Below are 13920 nucleotides of genomic sequence, written 5' to 3' on the forward strand. Positions count from 1 at the left end.
ACAATACTGCTAGAATAATGCTTAATAGTTTGCTTGCCTGGAGCAGGTGTAAGTAAGAATAGATAACCTCCTTTATTTTGTCTAAATGCCAACCCACAGGCATGCAATCCCAAGTATTCAGACTACTACAAAACCGGATCCATCTGCACCACAGAAAACATCAATGACACTCTGACCATGTACCGCTGGCTTGTCAGTGCTCCAAGTGGGAGTGATGGTGTCACCAGCCCGATGAGGGAAGTGGACTCCAACACCTTTTTTACCAGCACCAAATCCATCTCCCTGGACTCTATATACTTCCAAGCAGGCTCCAGGCTTCAGTGTGCAGCTCGAGCTGTGAACGTCAATGGCAATGCAGGTCTGGAGCTGCTAAGTGCAATTTATACAGTAAACAGAGAGGAAGGTAAGTTTTTCGTGATGGGAATTAGGTGGCCTTTCTTGGAAAAGTGTTTGCAGCTGATGGGGGTCTGCTGTGGAGTGTTTTGGTTTAGGGCATTAGTGCTTGTATGTTAGTTAGTTCTTTTTCATACCAGTACGGGACTGTTGCTAGTGAAAAGCAAAAACATCTTGTAACTTATCTCATCAGGTCTGGTATTTCGTGACTTTGCTTCCATCGTAGGTCATATGTGCGTGATTGGTGGGTGTATGGGTGATAATGATTTCTTACACCTAATTTGTCTAGTCACTAGAGCAGAATATGACTTCCCCAGTCTTGGGTCCTTTGCTTGTCTCGATATGCATATCTGGGATACGCCTCTATTTCCATGTGGTTTTAGTTTAAACAACACAGCTACTGATGCTGAGGGTGTATTGTAGGTATACTGAATCTGATATTGTCTAAAGACTGCATAATTCAGACAGTTAAAATAGAGGTGCTGGAAAAGTGTAGGGGCGTGAAACCCTTGAGGAAATTCAGATATTGCAGCACTGCATGCGTGATTCTGCTGAGAACTTACACTCTGCCTCAGAAGGCAGGGAGACATCCTAATTCTGGGTTTAGCCCACATCCCTCAGGTTTCTTAACTGTGATCCATACCTGGATGTGTACATCTAATCTATTGCTTTTCCCCAGAAATTCATTTGAGGAAAATGCACCTTTTTGCTCAGTCAGTGACTAGAACAGTTACTTGGAAGTTACTTTAAAGTCCTATTCTGCCCAAATTAAAGCAGGAGCCTGACTCCACTGCATTTTGGGATTCACAGGGCCAAAATATTGGGTGCTAGGGGGTGACTCTTCTCTGTCTCTTTAGACTAAAATGTTTTCATTGTAGTCAGCTTAGTGACTATGCAAGTGGGTCATGCTGTGCTGCTTCAGCGCTGGTTTGTGCAGTTCATTCCTTCTGCTACATCTCTGCAACGCAGAGCCCTTTACCTCCATCTCTTCCAGCCACAGTGCAAACCCCCTGAGTAGGATTGAACTGTGTAGGAAGAATTGAAAAGGTTTTGTGTTGCCAGGGTATTAGTGACGGTCCTGTTGTAGTGGCAGTGGCCTGTCCTCAAGAGAAGACAAGGCTTGTGCAGAGAGGAAGTATTTTTTGTTAAGATCACAAGCTGGGGAAGGAAGGGAAACTTTTGGGCATGTAATCTGGTCTGAAATCCATCAAGGTGTTAGGCAGTTGAGTTCATGCTCAGTGGCTGAAAAGTAGCTCCCTTGAGGCTTTCCATTGTTAGCAAGTTAGGCAGTGGCTTGTGAAGTTTTCAAGGTTCCCTGAGGCTCCTAAGTGTTAGATTTATAGGTCTAAAGTGTCCATTATGCACCATAGCTCCTCTGCGGATTTACTGTGATGCTCCCAAAGTGCCAGATTTTTGTCTAATTTAATCAGAAATGATCTTTGCCTCAGTCACACACAGAAAAAGAAGCTGAAATACCTTTCCAGTGTAAGTGATGGACCCTGCAGAACAGCACAAGCTGCCCCTATGTAGTTTAGTCTGCAAGATGTTGGCTCCCCTCAGGCAGCCTGCTTTTTGTGGCAAGAGCTCAGGTGTGATTGTGAAGGCTGCCCTTCACTTCAGTAAGCGATGGCTGCCAAGGTGAAGGCTGATATAAAATTGCCATCTCCCAGTTTCTAGGGAGGAAGAACAAATCCTTATTATGAAGAGTTCGGGTTCCTCAGCCACTGCTGGGCATCGAAGTGTTTCCATACCACTGCCCTCGCTTGTCTGGAGAAGGACCTCTTTTCCCTAGGGATTAGACCAGGCAGCCTGAGCAGAGCTGTGAGGAGCTCCCTAATGAGCATCTCGGTGTTTCTGCATTTTTCTGACCTAGCTCTATAGACAGACATCTCCAAGCTGCTTAACACAGATACAACATCTTACAAACCTTTCTCCTTTGCTCAGGTCTTTGCCAGCCTCGCATCCCAGGAACGGTAGGAGCAGAACCTTTCTCAGCTAAAATTCGCTACATGGGTCCAGACGATCCTGACTATCCCAATCTGATCCGACTAACAGTCACAATGCCCCATACAGATGGTAAGCATCAAGTGGTGAGGGTTAATTGGACTGCTGCTTTGGACTTTTCTTCTCCCACAGGTTTGTCTCCACAGTTTGCTGCGTTGTGGCAGAACCACGAATAATCCATGTTTAATGAACAACTTGCCAATTGTAAGGTTAATGTATGGATGAAACATTGGGTGCCCCTAGCTCCTCTGTTTCCAGACTCCAAGTCTAAAAATATGCTCACAGGCGGTTAATGAATACTTCATCTGCTCTTTTTCATTCAGGATGTTAATGGGTCATGTGACATTTATGTTTTAGGAATGCTGCCAGTTATCTCCACGCGCCCTTTATCCAACTTTGAGCTAACACTTAGCCCAGACGGCACTCGTGTGGGACACCACAAGTGCTCCAACCTACTGGACTATAATGAGATCCAGACCAAACATGGGTTTATTACAGAGGAAATTAAGATCCCCAAAGTGATTGGAGAAACATCACCTTACCAGTACAGCAGTGCACTGCGGTCTGCCAAAACCTTGCGTTTCTACCAGAACCTCAACCTTGAGGCTTGCCTTTGGGAGTTCAACAGTTACTATGACATGTCTGAGCTGCTGACGGACTGCAGTGGCTCCGTTGGCACAGATGGGCAGGTATGTGGCACTGAAGTGCCTTCCTCTCTCAACACGAGGCTTTGGAAGCACAAGTCCAACGGAAAGTTACTAAGGATTGCATGAGAAAGGTTTTAGTCACTATGCAAGCAGTTTGACACGGGTTCCCTTCGCACAAACATTTTTAGAAGTACAGATTTGTTCCTTTGTACTGTATTTCTGTGTGCAACCATGGTTCATCTTCCTGTTAACTGAGCACAGCTTACTGCATTGCTGTTGCTCCTAGTCTGGATTTTAGAAACTGCAGTTTTGACTCAGAAGAGCTTTTCCGAACTGTGTACATGCTTGTGCTGTCACCCAAAGCCCATGTAGCAGCATAGTCAAAGAAGAGGCTACAACTCCATTGCCTTGTAGAAATAAACCATATGCATGTGGTATGTTATTGACCCTGGAAGTATTTTCTAAGGCTACAGAAAAAAATGCTTTTACCAAACAAAACCCAACCAAACCCAAACCACGCTTCTAATTAGAAGCTCTAATGTAGGCTGACAGTGTTCAGGCTTTAGACAGAGCTGCCAAGTAGGTGAGTTTTTCTAAAGAGAAGCTTGGTTGATAAGGAACAAACAAAAGTTTACCCAAAATATGATTTTTCCATATAATTTGCCTGAGTAAACCAGGCTATTGTTCCAGGTCTTTGATACATATTACATCAACATCAGTCACAGAGCAGGCATGGTGGCTCCCCTGTGCAGTGTCTGACAGCACATTGTGTTTCCTTGGAAAATAACCCAACACACAAGTGCCCTACAGCAATTTCACTTAAATTAGAGGACATTCCAGGGGGCTGTAGACCCTGTGTGCTGGCTCTGCCTTGAATCAGCCTTGGTTCAGCAGCTTGATGCTTTCCCATTCCATAGGTGCTCAGTGGCCAAAGAAGATTTGTTTACTAATTATTTGCTTAGCCACCCATTCTGGTTGCTTGTTGCTTGCTTGGTAGAGAGAGACTTCCATAACTCAGAATTGTAAATTGCAGTGTTTCAGGGTGCCATAATCTATAGAGTTCAATCTGTTTTAAAGGGAGGTGTTACTTACAGAACTTATTTCTAAATTTGTGGGTTTTTTTCTGAATGCCTAAGGAATCTGTGGTTCTGATCTGAAACTTCCATTTAGACCTCCTTCAGTTTCTGTGGAGTTTGTTTTGAAGGGTTGTTTTCGTTATTTTTATTCCAAAGTAAAACAAAATCTTAGATGGTCCTTTTTTTTTGAAGCGGTATGAACCCTGTAATGTTAAATTGGCAAAAATTTGGGGACATTATGAAGTGAGGTGTTTGCAGCACCTGAAATAATAGTGATGCCAGTAACAGATAAAAAAATGTTCCTGTGCAGATGGTTTTGCTCCGGTTTAAAGAGTGCAATTCATGAGAATGCAAGGTTGGCAAAGTAATTTTTTTCAGGTTGCATACAGTAACCTGGTACCGCAATATTTTTCAGGTCTTAAATCTGGTGCAGTCGTATGTGACTCTGCGGGTTCCTCTCTCTGTCTCCTACGTCTTCCACTCCCCTGCTGCCGTTGGTGGCTGGCAACATTTTGATCTGCAGTCTGAACTGAGACTCACCTTCGTGTACGACACAGCTATCCTGTGGAAAGATGGGATAGGCAGCCCTCCTGAATCAGAGCTCCAAGGTGAGCTGTTTCAGATGACACCATTTCTAAACTCCATCCTGTTCTGATGATGGGAGATGTGGTTGGTAACTTGATGCTTTTTAGTGCAGAGAATCTCAAAAGCAGTAACAGCATGCTGACTCCCTCGGTTAAAACACCCACCCAAAGGACAATTAGGTTTGGTGTTTAGTGCTGTATGTTATTAAACTAGATGTTTTGAATCTTCCCTCAATTGCATGCTGGTTTTAATCTATAAAAAATGAGATGAATTAATGCACGGACCAACCCTAAAGCAGATGTTCTTATGGAGAGATAAGACTCCAGTGCTGAATTGGTGCACAGTTACAGGGCAACGGAAGCACTTACATATCCCTGTGCTGGAGAAGTGCCTGCAAAAGGGACCTTACGGGAGTGAGCAGCCTTGGTGTCTGTGTGACAAAAAGTCCCAGACCCTTTCTCCTGCCTGCACTCTGTTTTATCATCATATGTGGATAGACTTCAGGTGAGTCTTGGTCTTATGTAAGCAAAAGGGAGAAACAAAACCTGCCTCAATGGATCGAACCATTAGCAGGTGTAAATGTGTACATTTCTTCTGGAGTTGGTGGGTTTGGAGGTCTCTCTCAGAACAATAAATGTGACAGGGTTTAGTATCTGTGAGGAAGCAGATCCCCAGATGCAAACAAATACATGAAGAACCTTCCTTTAAAAACGCGCTTGGGCAATGTCGGTGGGTAAAATCATTGGCATTTTCCTCCCTAGGCTCCCTCTATCCCACAAGTATGCGGATCAATGACGAAGGGCGACTAGTGGTGAACTTCCGAACAGAGATTCGTTTCCGGGGCCAGCTGGTGATGTCCCACCCAGGTGCGTAGCCAGCCTGTCCATCTGTGCTAGCCAGAGTACCTGTAGTGCTGTCTACTTGGCAGAGAAGGACACCCCAGAAAAGGGTCTGCCTCGGTGTAGAAGGGGAATAAGTAACTGAGGCATTTCCTTTTCTGGGGGGTAAGTTAATTTCTTTCTGTTCTCTTGCTGCTTTGCTTTTGTGTGCTAATTTTATACTGTACCAGGCATTGTTAGTTATGGCAAATTATAATTCACCTTCTATTCTTTCAGGAACATCTCTGGCATCAATGGTGATGTCTGCTGACCACCCTGGCCTCACGTTTACACTCAGTCTGTTACGAAGCGAGCCAACATTCCACCAGCCTGTGCAGCACTGGAGTTTTATCTCTGACTTTGCTGTGAGTCTGCATTCAGACTTGAATTTAAGGAAGCAAAGGAAATGTCAGTTTTTAACATACTTCCTGTGCGGTTGTCAGCACTGTAAGATCAGTAGGCGTCAGCTCATTTGGATGCAGTCATGTATTTTCATTACATAACGGGCAGCCAGCAATCCCTGGAGCTTGAGTCCAGAGGCCTGAACCAGTGCTCCCGCTAGCACTAGCTGGTACCATTGTTGCGCAGGTCAGTGCTGGAGCTGTGGCATCTCTTGAAGAATCTGCCTTAATGTTATCTTCTTCCAGCCTTGCTGGGAAACTGTGAGCCAGGAGTTGCGGCTGCCATTAAGAGAAGCTGGATTTTTAGGCGTGTGACAAAGCTGCTTAGCTCTTGTGGAGCTCAGGAGCCAGTGGGAGCTACTGTGGTGACAAAGTCTGCGCTTCAAATATGGCAGAAGAGGCTTGCTTAGGAGTGTCTTGCTTCTGTGAGAGGGACACAGCCCAGTTACTCAGCTCTTGCTGAGCTGGCAGCAGAGGAGCCGTTTGCATTCACTAAAAGTATGAGCAAAATCAACTTCTAGTCAGATTTAGTAGGTTAGGTCTGGACATGGGCATGTTTGATTCCCACCACCACGGGAAGGTCAGCTCTTCAGAGGCCTGATAGCAGGTGTGCTGTATTATCCTTTGACAGAGAAGTAGAGGAGAGACAGCATGTGTCAGCGCCGTGCCTGTGCTGCTGAGGAGTGCCGACAGTGCTGCTGCCCATGCTGCGTGCGTGAGGTAAAGCACCACGGTCATAAACAGCAACGTCCACGTTTGCAAAAGTGTTTAGGATGCTGCTGGGAATTCAGCTTCACCGTGGGGGCAATGTGAGCTGAAAAAGTGATTGTTCGTAGGCTGTGGAGAAACGCTCATTTCTCTAATCTTCTCACAGGTACGAGATTACTCAGGTACTTACACTGTGAAATTCATCCCCTGCACTGCTGCACCCGGCCAGCAATATGCCCTCCCTGTCATCTGCAACCCACGGGACCCAATTGCATTTGATATGGACATCAGGTTCCAACAGGTACACCGTTTTACATGGGACTTGCATGTTTTTCCATAAAGCCTCATGGCCAAGACCAGCTAAAAGCCAATTTAAGCTCAAAAGAAGGTGTTTTGTAACCAGCAAGAGATGTTCTGGCATAGGCTATCCAGTACCAGGTGTCAAGAGAACATCACGGAGTTATTTCAGATGGCTTCAGGAGTTTTACAGGGCTTGTAGGTTGCTCTAGATCTCATCTTTTCAGGTGAGATAAAATCAAACTAAGCTGATTTTTTTCCAGTAATTAGAATCTTGGTTTTCCATTTATTATTTATTTACCTCTTAGTCCAGCCTATTCCTCAGTTCTAAGTGAGATTATTTTCAGAGTTAACTGAGGCTGCTTTGTAAAACTGAGATTCAATGCAATAGAATTGTTTCAGTTTTCTCAAGCAGTGCGAAACACTTCATTTGGAGTTAGTGTGGCTTTGTGACAATTTTCCTGTACCTATTAAAGGAAAAAAAAAAAAAAAAAGAAAAAAGGCAGTGTGCTAAGTAGCAGTAACTTACTATTGTGGACTGTCACAAGGGCCAGATTTTTTTGTTGCGGTGAGCTTGAGGAATGACTTAGCATTTGGAGACCAAGGATCTGAGACTTAACTTCTAGTGAACATTCCAAACTTTAAAACCTCTAAATGTGACATTGCATCCTTCAGTCAATACATGAAAAATGACCTTCTAAGTACTGGATACCTCAAAGGCCTTGTCAGTGCCAGTCAGAGCCGTTCAGCCCTTTTGACCATTGGAGATGTTCTTTAACTTTCTGCTTCGTTACCCAGTTGTGTGGCATTTCTGGCAAGTGTGCAGACACCTGTATCACTTACATGCATGTCTCAGTCGTGTTTGCTAAATCAATCGGTGTTGAGCTGAAATGTTACTTTAAAGATACTGCTTCAGCAATAGACTTCATGCTGCAACTCAGGACATGAGTTACACAGGAAAAGGAAAATGATGAGGAAGAAAATAACCAGAGTTGTAGTAGCATTTGCGTATGAAGTAAATTTTGTACCTCTGTCCATATAAGCACACATATATATCCCTTAGGACTGTTGCCCCTAGATGCTGGGTTTATTGTGGTTAACAAGATTAAACACTGGTGTAAGACAGTTTAGTTCTTTACCTTATTTCTGTGTTGGAGAGCTGTTCCCCTCCTGTTCCCCACTGTCTCTCCTGGGCATTACACCTGTCTCCCAGCACTCTGGAGTGTCAGATGCACAGGGCAGGCACAGATCAGCAGGCTGGTGCCAGCTTCCTCTGTCGATACGTGCTGGGCTCTCTTGGGCTTCTGCAGCCACGAGGTGTTTGCAGCGGGGAAGGCAGAAAGGGGATGCCTGGGAGCAACTTCTCCTTGCGCTACAGGACTGGACTTACTTGCAGGGCAATCCTGGGCTGGCCTTCAGGCACGGCCCACGGTACTTTTCTGGGCGAATTGCAGGCAGCTTCTAGTGTAACTCGTACAGTGTAGCCAGGGCCCAGGAGGGGCAGACGAGGGTTCCCATCCTGTGCTTGTTGAATACGCGCGTTGTTTAGAGTAGGGGAAATGAGCGGGTGTCGAGCTAGGTTCCGGTCCTGATCTATTTTATCGGCCCCTTGCCCACAGCCCTGTTCTCCCAGTAACTTTTGCAAGTGCCACTGGAAAGATACGTTGCTGTCCTGTATCTCTTTCCTCAGGTACCTTTTGCCGGTTTACTTACCAACGCTGAAACAAAGCGCTACGTTTGTGTACTTTAATGGGTTGTGACAGAAAAGCACAAGGAGAGGTTTATGTATGTACGTGTATAGGAGGGATTCTTATAAATGCTGTGTACTGCTGAAAGGTTTGATCCACGCATCAATGCTGTGGCAGTGGTGTACAACGATCATTGTAAAGCTACAACCAAGGCATTTTTTTATCATTTCCTATCACTTTTCCCTACAGGTCAGTGACCCAGTGGCAGCAGAGTTCAGTCTAAATACTCAAATGTTTCTGCTGTCCAAAAAGGAGCTTTGGATATCTGACGGTTCAATGGGATTTGGAGAAGGAGCTGACGTAGCCTTTACCAAAGGTAAAATGTCAATTGTACATTCAGCATATGGGGAAAGCTAGAACAGGACTGCTTCTAACAAGAGCTGAATATGTATTTTACTAGTTTTATAACCCTTATGTGGTCTACATACTTCCACTGCAGAAAAGTAAAATACAGAGGCACTAAAATATGATGTAATTTAGTGTAATTGAAACATGCTTCGGTTCCATTTATGGGCTCCGAGAGGAAAAGCCTTCCAAAGGTAGGTGCAGAATTTAAGTGTGTGTATCTGCAACTGCAGCTCTGGAAACTCTTGCTCAGTTACTGCATAATCACATATTCCCCTCACTCCGCTTGTTTTGCTTTGAAGCTGCCCACACTGTAACATTTTGCCCCATTTTGAGGAGGCCAAGTAATTTCAGTTCTTAGGTTATTCTAGTCAGAAATGCAGGAATTGAATACTTGTACACCTGAGGCTCCTTGACTTGGTCATGCAGCTGTTCTCAATTGCAGACTGGATGCACAATAACTGCACCTGGCACCTTCTTTTGGTTGTTCTTTTTGTGTGTTCAGGCTCAGGGCAGGTGCTCTCACACCATTGTATTCACTCACTGACTGGAGCTGTTACCAGGTTCCAGGGAAACTCCTGGTAATGGCGGTGCTGGACCAGAAATAATTTTGTTTCTAATCCATCCCTTATTTGAGTTACCAGTCTAAATCCCAAATGCCCTGTTAAGAACTTTCTTTTGCTTGAGATAATGCTATCAGGTTGGGGAGTTTCTTATATGTGAATATGGGTTGCCCTCTAGTGAAAAGAAGGGAAAAGCTTGCTTAAAAAAAGAGCTGCACTGCAGGAACTGAACGTCAGTACAAATCATAACGGAAAATAAAGACTAAAGTCCATGCTAAATTAGTAGTAACAGTCATGGAACCTACTGTCTTCTCGTGCAAAGGGAAATACATTTAAAGCTAGATAATTCCTGTCCTGAGAATTTTTAATAACAACGGTTTGGTAATAACTTGATTTAATAATTTTAAATTGACTGTTATAATGTAAAATGCATTTATCTGCTTTACCAGGATCTGAAATCTATGGCCGAGTGATGGTGGATCCAGTTCAGAATCTCGGTGACTCCTTCAGCTGCAGCATCGAGAAGGTGTTCCTCTGCACTGGTGCCGACGGGTACGTGCCCAAGTACAGCCCAGACACTCAGGAATACGGATGTCTGGCTGACTCACCCTCCCTCTTGTACAGATTCAAGATCTTGGTATGTAAACAATGAGTTATGGTAGCATGTATTTTTAGATTGCTGATTTCCATGTGAATCTGGAAATACCAAACTTACTTCCTTTAGGATAAAGCTCAACCTGAGACACAAGCAAGAGCCTTTGGAAACCTGGAGTTTCATGCTACATTAGCAGCTGATCATGCAGATGCTTTTCCTCTAGTCAAACAGCCTGGTTCGGATGGTTTCAGCCTGTCATCTGCTCCACTCTTCCAGGTAAGTTGTCTGGTAAGTGTATCCCAGAAATTCTTTCACACGGAAAAGGTGACGGGTGGAGAACAGAGCGTGCAGGTAATCATGGGGACTATGTTGGCAGTGACAGGCTTCAGCAACAGCTTTGCTTTGTTCGCTCTCCCTAACAGTACAGAAACAATGAGAGCGTTGCTCTGTAACACGGAGCTACCCTTCTGCAGCCCTGCTGTTACTGCAGACACGTACACCTGGGGCTGGGAGCAGAAGTCGCTGGTTTAGCTTACCACAGAGGCCTTTTTATGCAGAAGAAAACTAAGAAATTAGACTTGATTTTCTTGCAACTGAAAAAAAAAAAAAAGGTTTGTATATGATAGGAAAATAAAAAAAGAGAAAAAAGACAACTGCGCATCCTGCTTTAAGTCAGATTAATTCAAATTCCTCAAGTCTTTTTTTGGTCTCCTAAAGTGGGGTTCTTCCTGCCTAAATTAAGACTAGTGTTCGTCAGGTAAATGCAGTAGCTTTTATGCATTAACTCTAGAAAGAAACAGGCTCTCTTAGAACAATGTTCTATCTGACCTACTTCAGCAGGCTGCATTAAGGAAAGATTAATCCTATCTCCAAGTGCCTATTTCTGCCATTGACTTTAATTAGCCATATTTGGCAGCAAACTGGGGACATCTGTCTGGATGAATCTGATGCTTGGTGTTTTTCAGTTTATAGTGCATGAGGGGGCTGTTCTGGTGCGTTTGTGGTTTGGTTTTTTTTAAGGTGGCAGCTGGCCGAGAATGGTACATCCATACGATTTACACAGTTCAATCGAAAGAAAATGCACAGAGGCACAATGGCAAAAGAAGCCTGGACTATCGCCATGTGCCGTCCTCTGCTAAAGGAAGAATTAGCGCCGCAGCCTTTAAACGCAGCAGAAGAGCCAACCCTGACTACCCAGTCTTCATGCAAGAAACTGGAGCAGATAAAAACAGGGGCACGAATATCCAGCATGTCGCACTTGACCGTTCTGACCAAGCTGTCATCATCCACAAAGATGTGGTCGCAGCAGGCACGCCGCATCACAGGCCGGTACTGGAAATTGCAAGTGGGGACTCTGGCAACGGTATTGTACCCATTACTGGAGGCCTGACAGGACTGCTGCTTCTGGTCTGCACAGTGGTTGTAACTCTTTTTTTCTTGAAGCAGAGGCAGCAGCCCTCTGCTGGGAAAAGCAAAACGCCCGTCAGCCACTCCAGTGGCAGTGACACGATGACCGTACAACACAGCAGCGGTGACAGTTCAGAAGTCTAGCCAAGTTGTGGGGTGCCTGTCTTTTAACATGTCGTGTCACCAAAACGCAGGCTCTCAGATCTAGCTCTTGGCTGACTCCTTTGCACAGACGATTGGCTGCTCCAGTTCTAATGCTGGCTCAATTATTTGTAATGAGCAGCTATTTCTGACAGGGCAGGTGTACTAGGGTCACATATGAGTGGCATTTATGGAATTCAAACTCCATGAATGACAGTTGGTGCTTTTCTCTCTCTTTTTTTTTTTTTTTTTTTTTTTTTAAACCTAGTTTTTCTTTAATGTTTCGAATATGCAGCTGTAAATGTGCCTTATATCCACCACGGAAGGTTGGTGCTTAGAAGACGGTGGTTTTGATGACATGTACAGTATCTAGTTTTTGTGTAACGGGTTTTGGTTTTTTGTTTGTTGTTAGGGGTTTTTTAATTAATTAATGCTGAGGAAGGAAGAAGGTAGTAGTATTAGAATGGAAGCTAAGTAGCAGATGACAGTATTCTTTTAAATGAATGGTACCAACAGTTCTGTCTCAAATTTTATGAGGACCTCGGACATGGACAGGAGCCTCACACAGGTAAGGCTGTAATTGCAATTATCTGTAAGGAGAGCATTACATGCGATCAGTAAGACCTATATTGTAAAGCTACACTAGAAAAACAATATGTTAATGCTTAAATGCTTTCAAACACCTTTAAACACAATCTAATACTTCAGAACAACTTTCCCATATTTATACAATATTTGCCTCTCTTCCTCTGCTTGATTATAACATCAAAATATAGGCAAATACTTGTAAAAGGTAGCTTATTTTGCCAGATGGCACTGGGGGAATGCACTTGTATCACCTAGAGCAAATAGTTTGCTTTTTTTTTTTACTTCTGCTTGAAAAAAAACGGATTTTGTGTAACTAAGAGGATGTCATTTGGGAGATTACGGTTTGGCTGCTTTGGCTTTCCTCATATTGGCACTTGAAAACTGCGAGCACAAAGGCAATGCTGCTTAACTATTTAACAAATCTTTTCCTCCTGCTTCCTCTAAAGGTTTTTAATTAAGGCTGGTTATAAAGTTTTGGTGGCATTCAGGTTTTTTGTGTGAATAGGGATGCTTTTAAAGGAAGGCTGCAGCATTTTTGTTTAGGGTACACCATGCCTAAGCAGTTCGGCTGATTTCTTCTAGGGCTGCCATGCCAATTCAGCCTGTGAAGTGCTGCGGAGTGGCTGTTGACTCTGCTGTACGTGCAGAGTTCTTCTGACTTTCAAAAAGTACAGTTACTCCACCTGCTTCCAGCTGGTGTCTGCAAATGAGGAAACCTGCAAACAGGAACTCATTTAATGTACTAGCAAGAACTGTACTGCTGTGCATGAAATCTACATGTGTGAGGTCTCAGCTTTTTCTTAAGTGCTTAAGCTCCAAAAAGCTGATTTTTCTAGGGCTGCATTTCTCTGCTTACACAGCAATGGTGCCTTTTGATATGCCTTCTTAATTAGGCCAAAACCAAGCATTTGTTCTGTGGGTTTTTCCTAATCAATTCCAAAATCATGCTACATTAGATGATGGCATTGGGAAACACAACTTCACCTCAGTCATTACATGCCAGATACACGAAAAAGGACACACAGTATAGGAAACGTGGCCATGGTACCGTCTGACTGGTCCAGGGAACAGCGGGGATTGCCAGACAGCTCCTGCCTTGCACACCTTCAGCTGGCAGCAGCTCTTCTCACAGGAATCGAGACTGTCTCTGCATTTACCGCAGCTGTTTGAGAGAAGCGAGTTGTTTTACATATTAAGTTTTCTGTTCTGACTTGTTGCTATTTGCAATAAAAATTCTACCATTGTTAGGCCATTCTAATTAAATACAAACTTCAGCATGACTGACTGACTTACCTTTCTTCTGGTTCATTTTCTTCTGGTTAAGCAGAAAAAATCTTATCATTTTGTTCCAGTCTGGATGTACGCTGATCATTTCGTTCTTGAGGTAAATACTGGCCTTTCCACTAACGCCAAAGAATAAAGTATATTTATGCAGTAAAATTCAGTTCAATAAAGGCAAGGTCAGTTCCACAGAATTTCAGAAATGGGGTATGATGGGTAGTGGTTTGTAACAAGAAAACACAACTAAATAGTTCTATCGATCA

The 13920-nt window shown here is 43.9% G+C and overlaps 1 protein-coding gene across 1 annotated transcript in view; it reads left to right on the plus strand.

Moving 5' to 3' along the window:
• The window catches only part of FREM3 (FRAS1 related extracellular matrix 3), a 70216-nt gene extending 56297 nt beyond the window's left edge, over nucleotides 1–13919 (plus strand). The window contains 11 exon segments of the mRNA XM_056328322.1: nucleotides 100–403; nucleotides 2338–2469; nucleotides 2755–3086; nucleotides 4536–4728; nucleotides 5467–5571; nucleotides 5821–5948; nucleotides 6859–6993; nucleotides 8927–9053; nucleotides 10095–10282; nucleotides 10370–10516; nucleotides 11261–13919. Coding sequence (XP_056184297.1) covers nucleotides 100–403; nucleotides 2338–2469; nucleotides 2755–3086; nucleotides 4536–4728; nucleotides 5467–5571; nucleotides 5821–5948; nucleotides 6859–6993; nucleotides 8927–9053; nucleotides 10095–10282; nucleotides 10370–10516; nucleotides 11261–11791 — 2322 coding nt within the window. The 3' untranslated portion in view covers nucleotides 11792–13919.
• The last annotated feature ends 1 nt before the right edge of the window (nucleotide 13920 follows it).

The sequence above is a fragment of the Falco biarmicus genome, chromosome 1, assembly GCF_023638135.1.
Source record: "Falco biarmicus isolate bFalBia1 chromosome 1, bFalBia1.pri, whole genome shotgun sequence".
NCBI lineage: Eukaryota > Metazoa > Chordata > Aves > Falconiformes > Falconidae > Falco > Falco biarmicus.